This window comes from Mandrillus leucophaeus, unplaced genomic scaffold, assembly GCF_000951045.1.
Source record: "Mandrillus leucophaeus isolate KB7577 unplaced genomic scaffold, Mleu.le_1.0 Scaffold549, whole genome shotgun sequence".
Classification (NCBI taxonomy): domain Eukaryota; kingdom Metazoa; phylum Chordata; class Mammalia; order Primates; family Cercopithecidae; genus Mandrillus; species Mandrillus leucophaeus.
The window spans coordinates 951,039-975,173 of record NW_012105908.1 but is presented as its reverse complement, the minus strand read 5'-3'; the positions used below and the strand labels follow the sequence as shown (position 1 = coordinate 975,173).

General features: G+C 36.9%; 1 protein-coding gene across 4 annotated transcripts in view; it reads left to right on the top strand.

The window, feature by feature from the left end:
* N4BP2L2 (NEDD4 binding protein 2-like 2) overlaps positions 1-24,135 on the top strand; it is a 96,237-nt gene that overhangs the window by 1,170 nt on the left and 70,932 nt on the right. Inside the window, exons 2-6 of one of the 4 annotated variants that reach the window (XM_011997811.1) lie at positions 896-917; positions 10,353-10,427; positions 16,259-16,347; positions 17,046-17,122; positions 20,510-20,656. In XM_011997811.1, the coding sequence (XP_011853201.1) occupies positions 896-917; positions 10,353-10,427; positions 16,259-16,347; positions 17,046-17,122; positions 20,510-20,656 (410 nt within the window). Of the gene's footprint in view, positions 1-895; positions 2,155-10,352; positions 10,478-16,258; positions 16,348-17,045; positions 17,123-20,509; positions 21,622-24,135 lie in introns of those variants that run through there. The other 3 variants (XM_011997810.1, XM_011997813.1, XM_011997812.1) reach the window with 3 other exon arrangements.

Here is a 24,135-nt window from a genome sequence, read left to right as displayed (position 1 = left end):
ACAGGTGCGCGCCCCCATGCCCGGCTAATTTATTGTATTTTTGTTAAGAGACAGAGTTAGGCCGTGTTGCCAGACTGGTCTCGACCTCCTAAGCAGCAATCCGCCCGCCTCAGCCTCCCAAGTGCTGGCATTACAGGCTTGAGCCACTCTGCCAGGTCTAAAGGGAAGCAAATTTTGTCTTCGTGATAGACTATTCGGAAAAGATGAACGCTTTGAACTTTGGGAGTTGCCAGATTTCTTTATTAAACGAATTTCCGTTATCGTCATTGCAACTTATCTCTTCCTTCCTTTTAAATTAACGCACTACACCCATTTGGGAACCTCTTTTACACTAACTACTCACAGTAAAGGGCCTCCAAAGACTGGCATTTCAGTTAATCTAACATTTGGATGCTAAGGAGATTGGTTGTCTGAGGTTTGGGAGGGAATTGGAGCTATTTACTCTCCAAAACACAGTGATTTTAAGTAAGGAAATGCTTAGGATGCAGTGTGTCAGCCAGTTTGAGTATGTGTTAATTTGGTGTTGGCAGTTTCACTCTCCTTTTAAATACACAATTGTGTATCTATATCATAAAAGTATATATTACTGACTCAACTTTTCAGACATACTTAAATCTTTTAGGTCCTCCAAATTCAGAAATGGATCGTTTAAAGTTGAGATCTGTCTATCTGTATATATTTTTTAAAGGATATTCAATGAGATCCCTCCCATAAACCACCCTGTTATGACTGTACTTAAATAATAAGTGGTTATAAAATTGACTCTGGTATTTTGGGAAATTGTTACCATTAAATATATCACAAATTTAAATGTCTAATTTCTTGTTTTTGAAGAAATTTTTATTTAGGTTTTTAATATATTAGCTAGTAATTGTATGATTTATTTATTTCTCAGATGTCTTATGGTGAAATTGAAGGTAAATTCTTGGGACCTAGAGAAGAAGTAACGAGTGAACCACGCTGTAAAAAATTGAAGTCAACTACAGAGGCATATGTTTTTCACAATCATAGTAATGCCGATTTTCACAGAATCCAAGAGAAAACTGGAAATGATTGGGTCCCTGTGACCGTCATTGATGTCAGAGGACAAAGTTATTTGCAGGAGAACAAAACTGAAACTACAGATTTACATAGACCTTTACATGATGAGATGCCTGGTAATCGACCAGATGTTATTGAATCCATTGATTCACAGGTTTTACAGGAAGTACGTCCTCCATTAGTATCCACAGACGATGAGATATATAGCACAAGTAAAGCATTTATAGGACCCATTTACAAACCCCCTGAGAAAAAGAAACGTAATGAAGGGAGGAATGAGGCAGACGCTCTAAATGGTATAAATGGCAGAGGAGGACAAAAAGAGAAACAGAAATTTAACTCTGAAAAATCAGAGATAGACAATGAATTATTCCAGTTTTACAAAGAAATTGAAGAGCTTGAAAAGGAGAAAGATGATTTTGAGAACAATTGTAAAGAATCTGAACCTTCTCAGGAACAGTTGATTCCATTTTATCAAGGCCATAATAATGGTCTCTTAAAACCTGACGAAGAAAAGAAAGATCTTAGTAATAATGTTTTTCCATCACATTGTGATTATCAACAGAATTTGGGGAATGAGACAGGCAAATATCCCTGTAATGGACAAATAATACCTACATTTTGTGACACTTCATTTACTTCTTTCAGGCCTGAATGGCAGGCAGTGCATCCTTTTATAGTGCCCCATGGTCCCCCTCTTCCCAGTTTGAACTATCATTTAAATATTCAAAGATTCAGTGCTCCACGAAATCTACCATCAAATATTTTCCAAGCGCAAGATGACTCTCACATACAAAATGGATATTATGTAAATAATTGTCATGTTAACTGGAATTGTATGACTTTTGATCAGAGCAATGAATATACTGACTGTAGTGAGAATAGGAGTCGTGTTCATCCCTCTGGAAATGGCTGCAGTATGCAAGATGAGTATGTGAGTAATGGTTTCTGTGAAGTCAGAGAAAGATACTGGAAAGATCCTGGCATGGACAGGCATAATGGAACAGACAGGTTTGTGAACCAGCAGTTTCAAGAGGAAAAGTTAAATAAATTGCAGAAGTTACTTATTCTTTTAAGAGGTCTGCCTGGTTCTGGGAAAACAACATTGTCTCGGTGAGTAGAGGATACCAACTGAATACTTGGTAATTCATTATTTAAAAATTATAAATGATACTTGTCGCCGGCTGCAGTGACTCATGCATGTAATCCCAACACTTGTGAGGCCAAGGTGGACTGGTCACTTGAGCTCAGAAGTTTGAGACCAGCCTGGGCAACATAGTGAGAGCCTGTCTCTAAAAAATAAAATAAAAATGTTAAAACTATAAATGATATTTGTAATCAGTGACAAATGCTTTCATGTTTCTAGTAGAAGAAAATCTTTAATTTGCTATATTTGAGAATAGCATCTGACAGTGTAACTATTTAAAAATCTTTTCTGATAGAAGAAAGGAGAATTGGCATATATGTTTATATTTAGATTCTGCTAAGGGCTTTAAAAATAGATAACACTTTGTATAATTATGACAGTGATGAAAGCCAATGCTACTTGAGGACTGTCCTGGCCTGCCCTTTTGAGTCAGCTATTCAAGAAAAGTTGGACTCAGTGTTAGAAAATTTGGGTTTTTCAAGTTCAGCTGGAGGTGAGAAAAGAAAGAGAAAATTTGGGTATTAACTCAGTTATTTCACTTTTTCACCTTGGGCAAGTTTTGCTCTGTTAATGGAATAAATGATACTAAATTTTTCTGAAATTATTTTGGGAATCAAATGAGACAACCCAAGGAAAGGAATTTTGAATGTGTTGAGCACTGTGCCATGTTCATACCACTGATTGGCGGAAGGAACTCTTTTTTGATTTCTTAAAATTCAGGAGTTTGAAGTGAGCAGTATCTGAATTGGCATTAGAACTGGTGATGGTTTATTGTATTACAAGATATTTCAAATTCCTTTTTTTTGTTTACATTTTAAAGCTATTGACGCACTTGAATATATTTATGCAATTGTGAAAAAATCGTGTAAAGTAAGCAGTACAAATTTTCTGCAGTTTATATAAGATGATTCAAGATTTGTGCCAGACAAGGGGAAAAAGAAAATTTTCTGGTATCTTTGGGTGAGGATGGAGAAGTCCAAGAAACCATTTTGCAAATGTTTTATATTTACTAACAAGACAATCTAAACAACCTAACTAAACTTTTTTTTCAGAGAAAAGACTAAAGATTTAATTTGTGATATTTCAAGCTAGATTATAAACGGTGATCTTTGTGAATGAATTAGTTCATTCCAAAGTTAAATTTTGGTCTTTGTATTTTGATTCCTTTTATGTTAGTGAGGATTTTGTAGAGAAGATAAAATTTCACCTCTATAATAATAGAAGTTAGGAGTGAGGTCTCACAAACATGGGCAGTCTTCTAGATTTAGGATATACTATCAGAGAAAATAAATAATTGAAATTTGGAAATTGGATAAAAGAGTCTGCTAGTTGGGACCACTTGACTAAGAGGAGGTATAGAAGAAACCTAAGGAAGAAAAGTTAGACTTGAGGCAACATATTGGAGTATGTTGAAACTAAAGGTGAATAAAGTAGTGGAAATTCAATAGAATTTAAAGGAGACATTGTAGTGGGAGATGATAGAGGTGATTAGATATAATATGTATACTTATTTAAAGAATAGACATGTAAGAATGGAAGTTATATGTAGCACCAACAAGTACTATTTGTATTGTGATTCACAATTTACAGTGTTTCCATACATAAAAATCTTGTGAGATGGGTTGTTTTTTCATTTTATAGAAGGAGCAGAGGCTAAAAGAAGTTGAGGTTAAGTGATTTAGAAGTTACAAAAGCTAGCAAGAGATCAAACTAGGAATAAAATGATAGTATGTTTTTTCCCTTGCCTTCACTTTAATGCTTAATGGATATGTCGTCTTATACATGACTCCTGACTTCAAGGAGCCTGGTCTGTAACTCTTTAGGTCAACACTTTTTGAGTGAAGTGGTTTTGGTTATTTGGAATTAGATGTAAAGTCACATACTCTTTGGTGAGGAATGGCTTCATGTAGGAGTTCACATTCAAAACAAGCTTTGACAAAATAATAGAGTGAAAATTGATAGATCAGAATTGAGCTGATTTGGAGGACCAAATTAAAAGACCGGCTGGGCGCGATGGCTCACACCTGAAATCCCAGCACTTTGGGAGGCCAAGGCAGGCAGATTGCTTGAGCCCAGGAATTCAAGACCAGCCTGGATAACCTGGGTATCCCAGCTACTTGGAAGGCTGAGCCCCAGAGGCTACAGTGAGCCATGATCGCGCCATTGCAATCTAGCCTGGGTGACAGATTGAGACCCTGTCTCAAAAACAAGAAAAAAAATTAGTAATGTTTACTTTTGGTATGTGGTAATGAGTGTAGGCTGTTGGATAAAATTCAGATTCTTTGGAGGTAATGTTCAAGTCCTCTTCTTATTTAATTTAGTCCTTGCCCACATCTCAATCAGCATGTCTCTAACATGGTAAGTATTCAAGATGTCTGATGATGATTCTGAGAGAGACAGTAGGCCATAATAGCCTTGGCCATAGCCTTAGCCCATAGGGTGTTTATGGGTAGGATAGCCCAATAAAGATGTCACTTTTCTTCCTAATTGATTTATAAATTCAGTGAAACTTTAACCAAAATCCCAAAGGAGTTTTTGTATGAATTTGAGAAGCCAATAAAGTTTGTTTGGTATGTAACTATAACAAGGACAGTTTGAAAAAAAATGAGACTTATCCCACCAGCTATCAAAATATACTTAGAAACTACTATAATCAAAACTTTGCAATAATTAGCAAAATAACAAGTAGATAAAATTAGAGAACCCAGAAACAGATTAGGTGTGGTGGCTTACACCTGTAATCCCAACACTTTGGGAGGCTGAGGTGGGGAGCATCACTTGAGGCAGAAGTTTGAGATCAGTTTGGGCAACATAGACCCTGTCTCTATTTTAAAAAAAAAAAAAAAAAAAAAGGAAAAGAGAATCCAGAAACATACCTACATATAAGAGAATTTGATATTTGATGAAATGACATTTTATGTTAGTAGGGCAAAATATTCAATAAATGGTAATAGGATATTTGATTGCCAGTCTGGAAAAATATTTAAAGCCCCTGTCTTAAATCATTCACAAAAATAACTTCTAGATGGACAAAGGACTAAGAGTAAAAACAAAACCAATAAGGAAACTGGAAGAAAGTAGAGAATGGGTAAACGCTGGAATCTTTCTTACCCCCTAAGAAATAAAAAGTGAGGGAATTTAAGAAATTAGTTTTTTGTTGTCATCTGTTTTACAGATTATTGTGGATATTTGCAATGGGAGGGTGAATAATGTCCCCCTCCAAAGATATCCATGCTTTAATTCCCTAAAAGCTGCGCATATGTTGCCTTACATGGTAAATTGGATTTTGCAAATATGATTAAGTTAAGGATCTTGCAATGGGGAGGCTGTCCTGGATTATCTGGATTGGCCCAATGTAATAACAAAGGTTCTTAATAAGAGGGAGGCAGGAGTAATTAGTCAGAGAAAGGGTAAAACCAAAGCAAAGGTCAAGAGAGAAGATGCTACACTCCTGGCTTTGAAGATGGTGGAACATCCCATAAGCCCAGGTGTGCAGCTAACCTTTAGAAGCTGGAAAAGGCAAGGAAACAAATTCCGTAGAGCCTCCAGAAGGAACACAGGTCTGCACACACTTTGTTTTTAGCTCAGTGAAACTGATTTTGGACTACCGACCTTCAGAAATGTAAGATAAATTCCTGTTTTTAAGTTTGTGGTGTTATAGAAGTTACAGAAACTAATATATTTACCATAGTTTAGGGAGAGATGGGAAAAGCCTTTTTTTCCTCCCTCCTTTTGGAGGAAGCAAGTCTCCTTAATTCCAGAGGAAAGACTTAACCTTTCTTAGTGTAGGTCCCTTTATTCTTAATTCAGGGAGTGTTTAGAGTACCCCAGTAAAGTCTCAGAAAGTGTATAAAGGCACTCAGTAAATAAGGGGAAAAGTGTTCATGATGTGTCAGTTTTACTCAGATTTTGTATTTTTTTTTTTTTGAAAATCACTTGTAAATGCACTGAAAGTATTAAAATAATATGCAGATCTTAGAAATTTAAAAAACAAACCATGAAAATGGACTCTCTTTTAGGCCTTGTTTTGGGAATAGGTTCTCTTGGTTCACTTGTTTCTTAAATGAGAAATTGTAAGTATAGAGTACATTAGTTATTCAAAGCTTTGTAACAGATTACCCTAAAACTTAGTTGTTTAAAACAGCAAACATACTGCCTCATAGTTTCTGTAGGTATGGACTCTGGCTATAGTTACCTGGGTGCCTTTGGTTCAGTGTCTCTAAGAATGCTGTGACCAAGATGTTAGCTAGGACTGTGTTCTGGTCTGAAGGCTTGATTTGGGAAGGATCTGGTTCTAAGAGCTCTCTCAAGATTGTTGACAGAACTGAATTCCTTGTGAGCTATGTTGGATTGAAGACTTCAGTTCCTTGCTGGCTGGAGACTGGAGGCTTCTCTCATTTCTTTGCTGCTTGGCCTCTCTCCATTCACAAGACAGCTGATTTATTTCAGAGAGAGAGAAAGCATACAAGCTCAAGTCTTAAGACAGAAGCTACTTTTTTTTTTTTTTTTTTAAGTAATCTCCAAAGTGACATCCCATCACCTGTATCATATTCTATTCCTTAGAAGCTGGGGACTAAATCTAAGCCTACTGCAGGATAAGAGGATACAAGGTTGTGAGCACCAGGAGGCAGGGATCGTTGGAGGCCATTGGTTTTGGGGTCAAGGAGATGCCTTATCTTAGCTCTCCCAGTACCATCTAACTTGCCAAAATTATTTCTTCTCCTGAATTGGTTTATTATCAAATTGGCAGGCTTTTATGAGTTGGCAGGCTTTTATGAGGATTAAATGAGGTCATAGGTTTATGTAAAGTGTTTGACATATAATAGATTCTCAAAAAGATAACTATTGTTTTGAAAAAAAAAAAAAATAGAAATCAAGTGGCCACTGAGCCCAGATTTGATTTTTTAAAATTAGATATTTGACTTACTCAAATCTCTAAATTTTGATATTCTATAAATCCATTTTAGTACCTGACTTGAGAGTTCTGATAGAGTCTAAGAATTTTGAAAATATGAATGTTCTTAAATAATTTATTTTTGCTTTAGAGGCTTGGTATGACATTGAGATATTCCTAGATTCATATGGGTGTGTTTTTAAGTCCATAAAATAAAGCTTCATGGTTTGAAGTAATTCAGGGAATTTGAAAAAGATGCATGAACAGTCTGTGCTGCCTGGGAGGAAAAGTATTTTCAAGCTAAACTTATTTACTGTAGTTACGATTTATATATTTAAGAAAATGTTCTTCATTGAGATTTGTTCATATGTAATGTTTACTTGTTTTAATGATATAAATTGGTTTATTACTCCTCCACCTTTTATTTTGAGAAATAATTTAAACCAGTTCTTAGATACAAAAACTATGATTGTCATGTAGAATGATATTATTAACATCTTAAAAATCACCCGTGCCAGGCACGGTGGCTCACGCCTATAACCCCAACACTTTGGGAGGCTGAGGTGGGAGGATCACCTGAGGTCAGGAGTTCAAGACCAGCCTGGCCAACATGGCAAAACCCCGTCTCTACTAAAAAGACAAAAATTAGCCAGGCCCATGCACCTGTGGTCCTGGCTACTCGGGAGGCTGAGGCAGGAGAAATGCTTGAACTCTGGAGGTGGAGGTTGCAGTGAGCCAAGATCATGCCACTACACTCCACCCTGGGCAATAGAGCGGGACTCTGTCTCCAAAAAAAAAAAAAAAAAAAAAATCACCTGCTAATAAAGTAGTAGAATGAAAAAAAAAAAAAAAAAAGGAAGCATAGAGTATCTACAAAAGGTGTTATCTAGATTTCTGGTACTGTTGAACATAATTAGATATTATGTGATTACAACCAAAATCTCTTTTTGGGTGATTGAGTTTTGCTTTAGAATGCTAATATCATGGCATTTTCGTATTCTGGGTTATCTGTATAAGCAGTAAAATGCCAAATGTATCATATAGACATGTTTTGGAAAAATCATGGCTGCCTGAAAAAGAAATCTAACTCCAGTCCCCCAAGGAAGCAGACACACAACCCAAACCATAAACTTTCTTTTTTTTTTTGAGACGGAGTCTTGGCGCTGTGTCACCCAGGCTGGAGTGCAGTGGCGCGATCTCGGCTCACTGCAAGCTCCGCCTCCCAGGTTCACGCCATTCTCCTGCCTCAGCCTCCGAGTAGCTGGGACTACAGGCGCCCGCCACCACGCCCAGCTAGTTTTTTGTATTTTTAGTAGAGACGGGGTTTCACCATGTTAGCCAGGATGGTCTCGATCTCCTGACCTCGTGATCCACCCGCCTCGGCCTCCCAAAGTGCTGGGATTACAGGCTTGAGCCACCGCACCCGGCCTGCAAACCATTAACTTTCATTTGGTTTGTCTGAAGTGATTTGAACTGTAATTCTGTAAGTGGGAATAGAGTTTTGTGCAAAAGTAATCGCAGTTTTTAATTGGCGTTTTAATGGCAAAAACTGCGATTACTTTCGCACCAACCTTTACACACTTAAGTTGCTTTATTTTGATATGAGTGATTTTATTTTTATAAAATATACCGCTGGCCCTCCATTTTTGTTGATTCCACATCAGTGAATTCAACGAACCTTGGACTGAAAGTATTTGAGAAAAAATATTGTGTCTGAATTGAAATGTACAGACTTATTTCCTTGTCGTTATTCCTTCAACAATACAGTGTAATAACTATTTACATAGTATTCACATTGTATTAGGTATTATAAGTAATACAGAGATGAGTTAAAGTGTATGGAAGGATGTGCATAGTTTATATGCAAATAGCTATTTCTATATCAAGGTCTTGAGCAGCAATTGTGGTCTTGGAACCAATCTCCCATGGATATTGAGGGAGAACTGTATATGATACCATTATAAGCTGAGGGATAGAGAGATGACACTTGTCATCTTAACAGTTGAAACCCTCCCTACTACTTTTTTAGTAGGAAATAAGTCAGTTTGAATCATTCCAGGCCAATATTCTTTTACTCTCAATTCCTTCCACCTTCCATCCCACCAATCCCCGCAGAAGTATACAGTGGTGTCCAATTGCCTAAAGGTTGAAGGAGAGGAGAGAAACAACAGAATACTTTCGTTGTTGCTCTCACCAAATCATTATCTTGCTGCATTTTCCCTATCACAGCACACTCCCAATTTCTTTCCTGAGTCATTGGTAATGTGAGTTCTCTCTGAGTACTTCTTAATCTTGCTGTGCTTGTCAATTTAAGGCAGTATCATTTTCAAAGCAAAGCTTGATTATCATTGACTTGAACTGAGAGTTTTTCGTTTAGTATTTAATAATTAATTTGATTTAGCGACTTAATTTCTTGAAAATTTAAAGTTTGATTATACTTTGGAGGATCACAGATTGTTCCATAACCTTAAGCCTCCAACTATTTCTTAGTAATAGGAGGATCATATATGTTTCATGGAAATGAGTTTATTAAAGCTGTCTAGAGTCACATATGGTTTTTTCCAAATGAATTGCTTGCTTAGGCTTACTTGCTTTTTGGGTTACCTGTTGCACTAGATTGAGGCAATTTTAGACAACAAATACAAAATTTACTGAAGTGAAAACATGGATAATAGTTGATATAATTTTGAGATTGGATAAAGAACGTTTTAAAAAGTTACAATACAAATGCTGCTTTAAAAAGTTTTTGTTACGGCCAGGCACGGTGTCTCATGCCTATAATCCCAGTACTTTGGGAGGCCGAGGCAGGTGGATCATGAGGTCAGGAGTTCAAGACCAGCCTGACCGACATAGTGAAACCCCGTCTCTACTAAAAATACACAAAATAGCCGGGCATAGTGGCGCATGCCTGTAATCCCGCCACTCAGTAGACTGAGACAGGAGAATCACTTGAACCCAGGAAATGGAGGTTGCAGTGAGCCAAAATTGTGCCACTGCGCTCCAGCCTGGGCAACAGAATGAGACTCCATCTTGGGAAAAAAAAAGTTTTGTTAGTGTCTGTAATTGTGTAGATTTAAGTGTGAAATGATTTGAAATCTGAAATCTTTGTAAGATTAGTCAGCTCTTAGACTATTAGGTTCGTAATATACTTTCAGGTAAGTATCAGAAATTCATTTAATAACCTCTCCTGTGTGATTTGTTTCAGTTGTATTTATTTCTGATGGTTATAGATTTTGTAAATGGCACCTGTATGATTTCTTTTGTTAACAGAATTCTGCTTGGTCAGAATCGGGATGGCATTGTGTTCAGCACTGATGACTATTTTCACCATCAAGATGGGTACAGGTATAATGTTAATCAACTTGGTGATGCCCATGACTGGAACCAGAACAGAGGTTTGTTTTGGGCCAAATCTCCCGGGGTAGAATGCTTGGCTCAGAGTCAAAAGACCTAGATTTTATTCTCAACTTAGGTTTTTACCAGTTGAATGGTAAAATTTCTTCATCTGTTAGAGGTGATAATTATACTTGCCCTACGTGATCAGGGTTTTTGTGGAAAGCAGAGAATTTAGATAAAATGCCTTGTAAACTGTAAATAGTGTATCAGTATAAGCTGGTAAAATGATAGCAGTGTAGGATATTTAAGAGGCTTTATTTTGTACTTGATGAGTAAATTCAGAGAACTGTGAATCTGTACCATTGTTATGTGGTCCCAAAGTTATTTCCCTGAGAATAATGCTAATGTTTTCCAAGGCTTAATATACTGGTTGTGAATATTAAAAGTTTTTCTCAATATTGCTCTACAAGAAACCTGCTTAAGGCTGGGCGCGGTGGCTCACGCCCATAATCCCAGCACTTTGGGAGGCCAAGGTGAGCAGATCACCTGAGGTCAGGAGTTCAACACCAGCCTGACCAACAGGGTGAAACCTCTACTAAATATAAAAAAAATTAGCCGGGCGTGGTAGCACATGCCTGTAATCCCAGCTACTTGGGAGGCTGAGGCAGGAGAATCACTTGAACCCAGGAGGTAAAGGTTGCAGTGAGCCAAGATTGTGCCATTGCACTCTAGCCTGGGGGGCAACAAGAGCGAAACTCCATCTCAAAAAAAAAAAAAAGAAAAGAAATCTACTTAATACATTTTTTTAGTGGACATGGGTCAGTTTCTGTTTATCATTAATAGGGATTCTTAACCTGGGCTACACTTTTGAATTTCTTGGGGACTTTAAAAAAAAGCAAAAAAAAAAAAAAAAAAATAGACAAAAGTGTGCCTGACCTCAGCCCTAGATATTTTGGTTTAATTGATCTAGGGTGGGGCCTAAACATTGATATTTTTTGTTTTGAAAGTTCTCCAGATGATTCTGATATATAGTAAGAATTGAAAACTTCATCTGAACTACAAGTAAATATATATACAATGTTATTTTAAAAGAAGGGTGGATTGATGATTAAACAGATAGCTTTTATTAGGAAAAATTTTAAAGAGATTAAAGAGACTGTAATGAACCTCATAGACCCATCACCCAGAATTATCAGTTACTAAGATTTTGGTATATGGGCTTTTATCTTTTTGTTTTTACCCCTTCCTCTGTTTAAAGCAAATTCTAGATATCATACTTTATACATTTCAAATTAACTTTTTTATTTAATCACATCTTTCACTTCATTGCCGTTATCACACATATTAAAAAATGCCAGTTCCTTCAGGTCATGTAACCTAGTGTGTAATTGAATTTCCTCTGTTGTCCTAAAAATCTCTTCAAAGTTATTTTGTTTGAATTGGGATCCAAACAAAGTCCTCAAAATGCATTTTGTTTTATTTTATTAAGTTAAACCATAACATTTTCCCTCTTTTAACCCTTACACTATTGTTACAGAAACTAGGTTGCTTATGCTGTAGTTATCTATTTGCTTCTTGGTGTTAACCATTGATTGAACTTGCTCCTCCTCTTTGTTTTATGTGAATGGAAATTAGCTCTAGAATAGAGGCTTGATTAGGTTCAACCTTTTTTTTTTTTTTTTTTGGCAAGCAGATATTTGGTTGTCCTATTCTTAGTAATAGTGAGCTTAATCAGTAGCTTCACAGGGACAACCTTTTCCCTCTGTCTGTTATCAAGTTCCCTATTAACCTTATATATGATGGTTTTATCCAACAATAAATTGTTTCCTGAGTCAGTTATTTCATTCAGAATTGCAAAATGGTGATTTTTAGGTTAGTTATTCCTTCTATGTTTAATAGAATTATTCTGTAATGAAGAACTTACCTCAAAGCTACCAACTAGGGTTCCCCTAAAGTCTAATATATACAAGAAAAATAGTAATGCTTTTCTTTTTGTTTGTCAAATACAGTAAGGAATTTCGGTGAGGATGTTTGTGTGTGTGTTTTAGAGATGGGGTCTTGCTTTGTTGCCCAGGCTAGAGTGTAGTGACACAATCATAACTCAGTGTGGCCTTGAACTCCTGGGCTCAAGAGATCCTCTTGCCTCAGCCTCCTGAGTAACTAGGACTACAGGCAAGTAGCTGGGACTACATACATGTACCAGCACACCCAGCTATTTTTTTAAAAACTTTGTAGAATTTTGAATGAGCCACAGTGCCTGGCTGAGGGTGTTTTCGAGTAAAAAGTTTTCACTCTGTTACAATTTATAGTTTCACAAGGATAAATTTGATCGTAAGACTGTTTCCTAGTATTGATTTTATAACTCTCTAGAATTTCTCCAATATATTGGAGAGTGGCATAGCAATCTCAAACAACACTAATTTTTTAATTTTTTTAATACCATAGAACATTGTTGCTCAAATCAAATAATGATGGGATTGCAATTCTGAAAATGTTTGGGGTTACTGGCCTAAAGTTAAGGGGAACAAGATTAGTTGATAAGTTGAATGAATAGACAGGGCAGAGCCAGTATACCTTTGGTGAACTAGTAAGTTTATTTGTGTGGGACTTTTTTTTCTCATTACAATACTAGCATAGCTGGGTGTGGTGGCTCATGCCTATAATCCCAGCACTTTGGGAGGCCGAGGCGGGCGAATCACTTGAGCCCAGGAGTTAGAGACCAGCCTGGGCGACATGATGAAACCCCATCTCTACAAAAAGTATAAAAATAAGCCAGGCGTGGTGGTGCACACCTGTAGTCCCAGCTACTTGGGAGGCTGAGATAGGAAGATGACTTGAGCCAGGGAGGTCAAGGCTGCAGTGAGCTGAGATTGTGCTACTGCACTCCACCCTGGGTGACAGGGCAAGATTCTGTCTCAAAAAACACAAACAAACTAGTACAGAATATTTCATTAAAATGTTTATGTCATTTGTATTATGTTAATTATATGTGTTAAATGGAGTAGTGGTATCTTATTAAACTGGGACAATAAATATGGACTTGAATATCTTTAAATGCTAGGCACCATTCTATGAAAATCTGTCTGCTTCATATTTATTATCAAAATAATCTAAATTAATTTTAGAACACCTAAAAATGGAAAATATCTCCAAAGTGTAATTCTTCTCTTTCTTACAGTGTGATAGTTCATTTGTTTAAGAAAACTATTCCCATTATTTGGGTACTCAGACATGTTTTTACCTAGGAGCTCTTTTCTCGCGAAATGTACTAGACTATGGTATTGGATGATAATGGAAAGAAGATAATCTCCCCATTCCTACAAATCAGAAATTTATTTGGTCAATAAAAACTTACTTTCTAAAACACAACTCCTTGGATGTGTGAGCGTATCAGACATTAGGAGAATAATTTTAATAAGGTTTTGAATGGAAGATTTGATCATGATGATTAGAGACAGAGCAGTGGGAGATGGTAGTGTCTTGGTGCTAGCACCAAGCTAGCACTAATAGATGATGGCACCTATTTATGACCCAAATTCTAAATTTCTTTTGGTGTTTAGAGACATCTCCCAAATATGTATTTCCCCATAGTGATTATTCTAACTGACCTTTAGCATTCTGTCTGTCCTAGACATCTGTATAAATGTTTTCATTCTGTTGAACTTAGTGGTTTGAATTCTAACTCCTGAGAAAACTTCCATATCTTTGCATTTTGCTTCAGCCTTTTTTTCCCCATAGTGTATTGGGGAACAGGAGGTGTTTGGTTACGTGAGTAGGTTCTTTAGTGGTGATTTGTGAACTTTTGGTGCACTCATCACCCAAGCAGTATACACTGCACCCTCTTTGCAGTCTTTTATCCCTCACCTCCTTCCCACCCTTTCCCACTGAGTTTCCAGAGTTGCGTCATTCTTATGCCTTGGGATCCTCATAGCTTAGCTCGTGCTTGTGAGTGAGAACATATGATGTTTGGTTTTGCTTCAGCCTTTTAATTTTTTTTTTTTTTTTTTTAAGGCAGAGTCTTGCTCTGTCACCCAGGCTGTAGTGCGGTGGTGTGATCTTGGCTCACTGCAACCTCTGCCTCCCGGGTTTAAGCAGTTCTCTTCCTCAGCCTACTGAGTAGCTGGGATTATTACAGGCGCCTGCCACCACACTCCACTAATTTTTGTATTTTGAGTAGAGATGGGTTTCACCATCTTGGCCAGGCTGGTCTTGAACTCCTGACCTTGTGATCCACCCAGCTTGGCCTCCCAAAGTGCTAGGATTATAGGTGTGAGCCACCATGCCCGGCCTTTTTCTTTTCTTTCTTTGTTTTTTTTCTTGAGACATAGTCTTACTCTCTTGCCCAAGCTGGAGTGCTGTGGCGCGATCTTGGCTCATGGCAACCTCCACTTCACAAGGTTCAAGCAATTCTTGTGACTCAGCCTCCCGAGTAGCTGGGACTACACGCGCACACCACCAAGTTTGGCTGATTTTTGTATTTTTAGTAGAGACGGGGTTTTACCATTTTGGCCAGGGTGGTCTTGAACTCCTGACCTCAGGTGATCCACCCCACCTTGGCCTTTCAAAGTGCTGGGATTGCAGACCTGAGCCACTGCACCTGGCCTTAGTTTTTTAAATTTATCAAGGGTTCTTAATTGTTTTTCTTCTCTCGTATATCTCAGAGATATACATACTCCTGTCATTAACAGTGGCTTCTTGTGACAGTGATTCTTTTTTTTTTTTGAGATGGAATCTTGCTCTGTCGCCCAGGTTGGAATGCAGTGGTACGATTTCGGCTCACTGCACCCTCTGCCTCCAGGGTTCAAGCGATTCTTCTGCCTCAGCCTCCTGAGTAGCTGGGACTACAGGCGCACACTACCACGCCCAGCTAATTTTTGTATTTTTAGTAGAGATGGGGTTTCACCATATTGGCCAGGTTGGTCTCGAACTCCTGACCTCGTGATCCTCCCGCCTTGGCCTCCCAAAGTGCTGGCATTACAGGTGTGAGCCGCTGCGCCCAGCCTTGTGACAGTGATTCTTATCTCTTGGTAGAAAAGATGGCATTTGGATGGGAGATAATAGTTTAGAAAAGTTCCATTCTACCGCAACTCCCAATCTGAAGCCGTAATTCTAAGAACTATCCACAAAGTCAGTTGAACTATGATTTTTAGCTAGTTGGTATATAAAGTTTTGCTGGTAAGTAATGACTTAAATCTATAACTTTTCAAAAACATGAGCCTTATTTCAAAAGCATTATTTGTACATTGTAGAAAATTAGAAAATACAGATAATCATCTGCAGTAACTTTCCCAAAAAAGAGAAAATACAGATAAAATATTAAATGAAAATATTCTTACCATCTACAGGTGACCACTTTTAATATCTCCATAAATCTTCCCCAATTCTTTTGACCTAAATAGGATTATATTTAACTATTGTCTTGTTACTTGCCATTTTCATTTAATAATCTCCATCCTTCCGTGTCAAAATAATTTTTCACCTCTTCTCTTACTTAGTCTATATTCAGATGTAAATTGTTCATCTCTTATATTTCCCGTAAGTGAAAGTTAGTTCTAGACTTGAAAGCTGTATTAGCTGTAAGTTCAGCAAAATGCCCTTCAGAGCCAGTTTGTCAAAGCTAGCATCCATTCTGGAGAATACACCTGGCATATGGTTATGTCCTTTAATTCCCTTTCAGTCTAGTGGAGTTCTTTTTTCATGACACTGACTGAAGAGATTGCATAGTTTCGGTTTTAAGTAAAGAGATGTAGTACATTTCTTAACAATAAATGTTTAACTTTTATTTTGTGTATTTTAACCTAATCTGTTTTTTTTATTTTTAAATTTATATTTTATTTCAGCGAAACAAGCTATCGATCAGGGAAGATCTCCAGTTATAATAGATAACACTAATATACAAGCTTGGGAAATGAAGCCATATGTGGAAGTGGTAAATATGAAATATGAGAAAGTTTTTATTTTTTATTGTCAATTTTTTCACATTCTAAAATTTGGGCTGGTTTGATCTTGATTATTAAAACATTTGTCCTTTGTTTTCTAAACAGGTTTATTGGTTTGCTTAGTTCTTTAAAAAATTGTAAATGATGTTTTTTTAAGGAACATGTTCATCTTGTTAATTTTTTTTGTTTGCTTTTTTGAGACGGAGTCTTGCTCTGTCGCCCAGGCTGGAGTGCAGTGGCACCATCTTGACTCACTGCAACCTCCGCCTCCCCAGTTCAAGTGATTCTCCTGCCTCAGCCTCCTGAGTAGCTGGGATTACAGGCGCCTGCCCCTATGCCCAGCTAATTTTTATAGTTTTAGTAGAGAGAGGGTTTCACCATATTGGCCAGGCTGGTCTCGAACTCCTGAGCTCAGGCAATCTGCCGTCCTTGGCCTCCCAAAGTGCTGGGATTACAGGCGTGAGCCACCATGCCCAGCCTCATCTTGTTAGTTTTGAGTTTCCTTGAGAATAGTAATCAAAATTTATCCAGTTAAGTAGTCTTAACTTTTATAAACTGTATTATTTTATAAAGCATCATTTTTCTTGGTCGAGCAAGTTCATAGTATTGTTGAAATGAAATTTATCCATCTGCCTTCTTTTTACTTTAAGAAGTACTTCTCTGGGTTTTTTTCCTTTCCTTTGTGTAGGCCATAGGAAAAGGATACAGAGTAGAGTTTCATGAACCTGAAACTTGGTGGAAATTTGATCCTGAAGAATTAGAAAAGTAAGACACTCGAATTTTTATTGAACCCTTAACTTTTCTTCTTTCTTTTGTGATTTCCAACATCATTTCACAGTTTATTGAATACAAGTGTAGGTTCAGGAAACTGACGGTAAAATGTGAGGATCTTTTTTCTCTGGTTTTTGGCTAGGCCACTTCTCTGCATTGTCCTTCCACCTTCATCTCCTACCCATTTTAGGTCCCATCAGCTTTTTACTTTGTGCTTTCATGTTGCTCCCACTTTTCTGTCTTTTCAACTACGGGACCATAATGCTATACCAAGATCCTTGGAAACAATGTGTTTTGGAATTTAGGTTTCAGCGATTTTAGAAAGGTAGTGTAGTACATAGATACCTAATCTTAACTCCCTTTTCAGAGTTTGAGGGAGCATGTTATAATCAAACATCTTAATATTTCTGCAGCAAATCAATTCAATTGACTAGTCAATTCAAGTAAATGACAAAGAATCAGCATAATGTAAAGTCAGTTCTCATTAAGTTGTGCTGCCAAATGTGTATGATCTGGTTAGAGTTTGCTGCCAAATGAGTCAGTGGAGAACTGAGTTTTCACAGCTTACCAGATTTCAGTATTTGTGGTGAGAGATTGTGGACTTCTATTATTTTCAGTCCTACTCTTCCATTTGTACCTACATTTACCTTTTCCCTTCATATCACAGCGTTTCCTGACTGTTATTCCTTTTTTTTTTTGAGATGGAATCTCGCTCTGTCGCCCAGGCTGGAGTGCAGTGGCGTGATCTTGGCTCACTGCAAGCGCCACCTCCTGGGTTCACGCCATTCTCCTGCCTCAGCCTCCCGAGTAGCTGGGACTACAGGCACCTGCTACCACGCCCAGCTAATTTTTTGTATTTTCAGTAGAGACGGAGTTTCACTGTGTTAGCCAGGATGGTCTAGATCTCCTGACCTCGTGAGCCACTGTGCCTGGCCCTTTTTTTTTTTTTTTTTTACTTCTAGTCTCTTCCTTGTCCCCACCTCCTGACATCTATTTTTAGGTAACAACTTTATTGTGATATAATTCACATACCCTTACAATTCACCTGTTTAATTGCATACAATTCAGTGTTTTTCTGTATATTCACAGAGATGTGCAGCCTTTACCCATCTTTTTTTTAAACTAGTTTTTCCCCACCTACCTCAGTTTGCTTCAAGCTGTTACTCTGTGTATGGGGTCAAACTAATTTATTTCCCTCTTGCCTTTCATTCCTTTGGCTACTTTCTCTTTCTCATTTGTATGCTGTGTGTTCGTGTATAGATAGATAGACAGATTTATTAGTGTTAATATCTGGTATTTTTTGCCTGCCTAGGTGTGTGTGTGTATCACACCTGAAGTGAAAGAGACAGAAGCTTAAAAATTAAAAGTATTTGAGTAATGCTGAATAAATGAATGATAAAATGCTATGCAGTTATGGCTTCATTACATTTTTGAGGAATTGTTAAAATTTATTATTTTCTTATTATAAATTCACCTTTATATAACAAAGCCATGTTAGCTGATATCTGGTGTAGTTTAATTTTTTAGAAGAATTGATTGAATCATAAGTCTTCACATCTTATGGATTTAATCTTTTTTTTTTTTTTTTTTAATATTTTTTGAGACAGGGTCCACTACTGTCACCCAGGCTGGAGTGCAGTAGTGATCTGTTTTTATTTTTTTCAGACAGAGTCTCATTTTGTTGCCCAGGTTGGAGTGCAGTGGGGCAATCTCAGCTTACTTCTGCCTCCCAGGTTCAAGCGATTCTCCTGCCTCAACCTCCCGAGTAGCTGGGCATACAGGCGCCTGCCACCATGCCTGGCTGTTTTTTGTATTTTTAGTAAAGACGGGGTTTCACCATGTTGGTTAGGCTGGTCTCGAACTCCTGACCTCAAGCAGTCCACCCGCCCTGGCCTCCCAAAAGTGCTGGGATTACGGGTGTGAGCCACTGCACCCGGCTTGTAGTGATGATCTTGGCTCACTACAACCTCTGCCTCCTGGGCTCAAGCAATGTACCCACCTTGGGAGTAACTGGGACTACAAGTGTACACCACCATGCCCAGCTAATTTTTGTATTTATATGTATTTTTTTGGTAGAGAGAGGATTTCACCATATTGCCCATACTGGGCTCTTGAACTCCTGGGCTCAAGCGATCGGCCAGCCTCAGCCTCCCAAAGTGCTGGGATTACAGATGTGAGTCCATGCACCCAGCCAGATTTAGTCACATCTTGCCAATTTTCAACTTCATCTCATTTTTTTTCCTATCTTTTTTGCTTTTTCTTCTTATCTTGAATGTAGACATCAACTTTGAAAAGTAAACATTTCTGGCCTTTTTTCAAGATAAGTAAATTGGCATTTGTACATATAGAATGATAAATGTAAAATATGTTTTCTGTATGTTTTGTCATGTCCAGGTCAAGTTACAGGAAACTATGAGGGTAAAATAAGTTGTCAGAAGTTCTTTGAGGGTCCAGAATAAATTTTAAACCACTTTTTAGTGTTACATAACCTCACATACAGAAAAATACATAAATATAAATATATAATTTAACAAAGTTCTTACAAGATCAACACACGTTTAGCTATCATTTACGTCATGGGAGCATTACCAGCACCTCAGAAGCTCTTTGCATTCCTCTTCCCAGTCACAGTTACCTTTTATTCTCTAAAGGTAACCATTGTTTTGCCTGGGTAATCGTAATCTTTCTTTTCTTTAAAGTTTTGCCATAATATCTTTGACCTTAATATCATAGTTTAGGGGGCAGGGGCAAGGTTAAAAAAAATACCGTACCTTAGTTTTGCCTTTTATCAAACCTTTATATTACTTATGTATAAGACACACACATATATATATATATATATATATGGAATCATATAGTTTATATTCATTGTGTCTAATTTATTTCACTCAACATTATGTTTGTAAGAGATGTTCAAATTGTGTCTCTGATATTAATTTGGTGTCGATAATAAATTTTAAAAATGTGGTACGAACCGTCATTAATAAGTTCTAAAAAGTGATATTTTACTTCTACTTTCTAAGTCCTAGAAGTCCACTCAATCTTTCTGTAATTCTTAAAACAGTATCTCATAATCTTTAATTTTGTTACTAACAAGGGGATATAGTCAGCAGGCTTAGTGCATAAATAGGTAGTTCTATGTGAAGAGGATGTAATTAACATTTTTCTGTGATATATGGAATCCTTTTACCTTTTTAAAGTATTGATAAAAGCATTGAGTTTTTAATAAATCTTTTTACGTAAAATGTGGACAGATGAAACATATATTCTGTTTATTTGCAAAATATTGTTTAGAATTTGTATACTTTTTTTCTAAAACAGTTAATCTCTAAGCCTGTACATTCTGCAACAAAGATTTATAATCCTTTTCTTTTTTGTTAGGAGGAATAAACATGGTGTGTCTCGAAAGAAGATTGCTCAGATGTTGGATCGTTATGAATATCAAATGTCCATTTCTATTGTAATGAATTCAGTGGAACCATCACACAAAAGCACACAAAGACCTCCTCCTCCACAGGGGAGACAGAGGTGGGGAGGCTCTCTTGACTCACATAATCATGTCTGTGTCACAAATAATAATTAAATTAGCTATTTTCAGCTAACACATTTGTTGTTGCACTTGAAAGAGTTAGTGAGCCTGACTTGGAGTTTAAATAGTTTCAAATAAAAAAAGGCTACATTGCCTCACAAAGGATTTTCCCAGCAAGTTGTTTAATTTCCCAGCAAATTGTTAAAGTGTAAATAAAAATTAAATGAAATTGTATTTTAAATGTTTTTATATTCTCTTGTTGTAATGCTTTTGACTGTTATGAAAACCCCTGAGTAGTAGAATGGTGGGTAGGAGCTAGGATGTTTTTCTACAATCGAATTTTAAACTAACTTTATCTATTTTATAGATACTATTGAACAGTTTTTTAATAGTTCGTACCTAACTCTAACTTTTCATAAAACTTTAATGTTTTTCCTTCACTACCTTAAATATGCAAGAAATACTAACTTGTTATAGGGCACCTTAACTGTTTTCTCTATTCATTAGGTAAAATTATATTTCAACTGATTGATATGTGTGACAAAATTATTTCTTAGCTATAATCAGCACATCACTTACTTCAAACAAAATTCCCCAGCAATAGTAGTAGGTATATCAATCACCTGGGGAGTTTTCTTCATAATATACATATTCATCTTGTAACGCATACATAGTCATCATCCTCCTTCTCAACCCATCTTCCTAACCCCACATGCTTGCCAGTTCTTGAAGGGATAAAGTGATTCTAATAATGTTTCACTTCTCTCTGTTGAATTTAATGTGATATAATTCTAGTATAAAAATATTTTGGACAGTTGTTTAACATTGGTCCTAAGTGGATTTGTACTGTCGAATATCTTCTAGCGCTGATTTTTCTGTAGAGCAAACCATATTTCTTTCACTGGATAGCTTTCTTTATTAGATGTGTTTCTTCACTTAAGATTAAAAACTGAGATGGAATTCATTTCAGAGGTCTTGTCATTCATCCCCTGCCTTCAAACCAAGCTTTACCTCGACTAACCTAGATAATTAAGCATTTCTCTTTGCAACATGAGGGAAAAAACACTACTACCTCTCTTAATACCATTGTTCCCAATGTCTTATGAAAAATATTTCTTCAATAGTTTTGATTTACAAAACCATCAGCTAATTAGAATGCTGTTTAAAAAAATTAAGCATTATAATTCTTTATATGTTTTACATAATATTTTGTGGCCTTTAAGCTTTCTCCTAAACCATCGCATCTTGAATCCCATAGTATTTCTTTGTTTTAAAACCTTTTGCTATTCCTTTCAACTTTAAATATTCTCTCCATGTTTATATTACTTTTTAAGTTGTGAGGCCAAAAACTAGATTCAGTGCTATCAACAAGGTCTTTGTTAAATTGCCTTTAGTGAAATAAGAATATGGTTTTTATTTGTACTATTCAGTGCTGTTAATTGAATGAATATTACTTTTATCTTGTTTAATACGTGTGTTTGTATATATTTGTTCATCTTAATACGATGTAAGAATATGCTAATTCATGTTTTGTGTGTAAATGTATATTATATACATATACACCTTCATCTATGTTTTCATACTTTTATTTCAGAGTAATGCTTGTTAGTATTTGCACTTGTGTTTCTAAGTATTTTATTCTATAGATTAGTGCAGTTTGAAAATTGTACAAAAGGATTTCATTTTGGGACAAGTGCAACAACTCTTAGGTAGACTATGTATCCCTTTCCCTCTGTCTTCATAAACTTAAGAGTAATAGTACTATAAATTTAGTTTTTTGGCCTGGCACAGTGGCTAATGCCTGTAATCCAGCACTTTGGGAGGCCCAGGTGGGTAGATCATCTGAGGTTAGGAGTTTGAGACCAGCCTGTCCAACACAGTGAAACCCCGTCTCTATTAAAAATACAAAAAATAGCTGGGTGTGGTGGTGTGTGCCGGTAATCCCAGCTACTTGGGAGGCTGAGTGGAGAATCACTTGAACCTGGGAGGCAAAGTTTGCAGTGAGCTGAGATTGCGCCACTTGCCCTCTAGCCTGTGAGACAGAGTGAGACTCCATCTCAAAAACAAAAAAAAAAAAATTAGTTTTTAAAAATAACTTTTAATCATTTATTTTCAGAAAGTAGAGGATTGCCTTTGAGAGAAACATTATGAGGAAATATGTTCATATTAAGTTTATTTATTTTAATAAATTTCCAGATTTTATTTTAGACTTCTAGTTCCAACTACTAAATAATAATCATTTAGAGATCATTTGTCATTACCAATTAATTTTTTTACACTATAATGTTAGTGAGACGGCTACTGTTGCATTACGAGGTCCAAATAAATAAATAAATCTTACTGAGGCAGGAAAACTAACATTCTTACTCAGAATTAAACAAACAAGGTCTTGTCCTGCTACATGTGCTGGATGCAGTGTGGTGGCATGACCATAGCTCGCTGTAACCTTGAACTCCTAGGCTCAAGGGGTCCTCCTTTCTCAGCATCCCAAGTAGCTGGGACTTCAAGCATGCACTGCCACACCTGGCTTGTTTTGCATTAAAAAAAAATTTTTTTTTTGTGGAGATGGCGTCTTGCCATGTTGCCCAAACTGGTTTTGTACTCCTGGCCTCAAGTGATGCTCACAAAGTGCTGAGTTTACGGCATGAGCTACTGCACTAGCTTTAGTGGGTTTTTTTTTTTTGTTTTTTTGTTTTTTTGTTTTGAGGCAGATTCTTGCTCTGTCTCCCAGACTGGAGTACAGTGGCACGATCTCGGCTCACTGCAACCTCCGCTTCCCGGGTTCAAGCGATTCTCCTGCCTCAGCCTTCCCAGTAGCTGGGATTACAGGCGCGTGCCACCATACCCAGATAATTTTTGTATTTTTAGTAGAGACGATGTTTCACCATGTTGGCCAGGCTGGTCTGGAACTCCTGACCCCAAGTGGTCTGCCTGCCCCCCAAAGCAGTGGGTGGGATTACAGGCGTGAACCACCACACCTGGCCTAGTTGGTTTTTTTAAGGTGGAAAAATAGTTGTTTTCCTAAACATTGTGGCTGATTTTAATTTAAAACAGAATGGAGGAATGAATATGCAGTGGAAATACTAAAATCACTATTTAAAGTCATTGCTTGGTATTTAAAAATCTATAAAACTGTGAAATTTACAATTTTTCATCAAAATTCTATTCAGCCAGTCTTTTTTGGGGGGCGGGGTTAAGAGAGGAGGTCTCTTTCTATTGTATAGACTGGACTTGAACTGGTCTCAAGTAATCCTCCTGCCTCAGTTTACCTAGTAGCTGGGATTACAGGCATCAGCCAGATACAGTGTTAGTGGAATAGACCCCTGCTGCTATACCCCATTCTAACCATCTCCATCACAAAGAATTAAAGTAGATATTAATCATATTTAACTAAGATGGAGTACATCTTAGTTAAGTAGAATACAACTTCTAGTTTGGTTCAATAAGATTAAATTATATTTAGTTGTTCTTTTGTTCC